This window comes from Coffea eugenioides, unplaced genomic scaffold (assembly GCF_003713205.1).
Source record: "Coffea eugenioides isolate CCC68of unplaced genomic scaffold, Ceug_1.0 ScVebR1_2221;HRSCAF=3210, whole genome shotgun sequence".
Classification (NCBI taxonomy): domain Eukaryota; kingdom Viridiplantae; phylum Streptophyta; class Magnoliopsida; order Gentianales; family Rubiaceae; genus Coffea; species Coffea eugenioides.
The window spans coordinates 7414-9265 of record NW_020862688.1 but is presented as its reverse complement, the minus strand read 5'-3'; the positions used below and the strand labels follow the sequence as shown (position 1 = coordinate 9265).

Sequence of the window (1852 nt, the reverse complement as noted above, 5' to 3'; positions counted from 1 at the left end):
TGGAGAGAGCTGGGGTATGATGTTGAGTGAATAAGGAAGAAAACAAACAGTGCAGTGAGAGTGTTGTATGCATTTTGAAGCTGGGTATGAGGGTGTTGTATCCTTTTTGAATGTGTGCAAGGCAGGCGGCAAGGTAGAAGCAAACAGAGGAAATTCATCATCTCATGAAGCCAGATTTTGTCGTGCAACTTAATAGCAGAAACAACTGCGCTATCCGAATTCGGTGAAACATAAAGCATATGGTTAAGACCAAGGTAACGTGATTGAATATAGTGTGTTAAATGAGTAATATGTAGTTGGTCCATGCTCATCATACAATCTTAGTTTGCCCCTCTCCTGACCATGCAATGTGTATAAAATGGAGGCGTAGGGTTGATTGAGGTGAAGTAGAGGAAAAGACATATATGTGAATAATAAAAGGATGTACCTGGTGTTGTAAGTTAATTACATGATGTAAGAAATATATTACAATGAGTAGAAAATACTTGTTTGGTCCTCAAAATGTAGAAATAGTAGAAAATGCGCAGTTGGCTTAGGCAGTTGTCATTAATGAATGACATAAGGTCCAGTGAACTAAAGAATTTAGGACCTAAATATAATCAGCAGAGTGGATGTACATATAGTTAAAATAGACTTACATCGTGTGACCAATACATTACAATCCGTATAACTTAGTGTACATGAAGTTCTATTAGTACATAGATAATGCCGTTGTCTTAGAGTAAAAGTAAGGTGATGTGATTCATTAATCGTATTGATAAGCATAATAATAGAATTTGGTATATGAGTAATATGTGATTCATGACACATTCTGAATGGTAATATACATTCATCTTGTCATTTATGTATATACAATTCATGAAATGTTGCAAATTATGGTATTTGATGCATAATTGATAGAAGTAGAAGTAATGGATTGCAGCAAATTGACAGAAGATAAGATCCCTGAGTTAGGAATGGAGTTCAACAGTGAAGAGGATGCGTACAAGTTTTACAACAAATATGCCTTTAAAATGAGTTTTAGTGTACGCAAAAACTATCTGAATAAAGACAAAGATGGCGTGATCACGTCTAGGAGATATAGTTGCTGCAAGAAAGGTGTGAAGCGCAAATACGAAGGTGATGCGATGCCAAAGAGGACGCGAGCGCCGACGAAAACGGGGTGTGGAGCTAAAATGATTATCGTGTTATTTAGAGGGACAATGAAGTACCATGTGCATGACCTTGTCTTAGAACATAACCATGAGTTGCACATTGCTCAATGTTCGCACATGATGCCATCACAAAGAAAAGTGAGTGAGGTTCAAGGATTCCAACCTGAAATAAGCAAGGATGCTGGATTTTCATTGAAACAGAGTCATGAGTTTATGGAAAAGGAGACAAATTTTGGATGAGTAATGTGGGATATACACGGGATGGTAAATATTTATGCTACAACAATGTTATCGTTATACAGTTAACTAATCCATAAGTACCATTCACTATAAAATAACATTATTATCGTGTCAATAATACAGGTTTCAGAATCGGAGCCGACATCAGTTTCATTTTATGAACACGTGTTTATGGGATGCCGTTCATCAACTGACTCAGTTTCGATTAGTATAAAATGGGCATGACTTTAACTTTTATTTGGATGTTTCTTACAGCACAATTAGTTATGATGATGTTACATTGTGTGATGATTTTGTTACAGCTGACATCCCTCCTGATATACCCTTTTTGTCTGTTTTATACAATTATTTGGTCCATGCAAAACTCGTAGAAGCATTCAATGACCCAGTCAGTGAATGACCCTCCAAACGTTGTTGCTCCCGAAATCAAGGAAAGTTCAACGGTATATATACATTTA

General features: G+C 36.4%; 1 protein-coding gene across 1 annotated transcript; it reads left to right on the top strand.

The window, feature by feature from the left end:
- The first annotated feature begins 911 nt into the window (after window positions 1-911).
- On the top strand, window positions 912-1394 carry LOC113756368 (protein FAR1-RELATED SEQUENCE 7-like). Its single transcript, XM_027300056.1, has one exon. It carries the CDS (start codon window positions 912-914, stop codon window positions 1392-1394), a length of 483 nt encoding a protein of 160 aa, XP_027155857.1.
- Window positions 1395-1852: the final 458 nt, after the last annotated feature.

Excerpts from the sequence above, each read along its gene's own strand:
- LOC113756368 (XM_027300056.1), top strand. The coding sequence starts at position 912 with ATGGATTGCAGCAAATTGACAGAAGATAAGATCCCTGAGTTAGGAATG.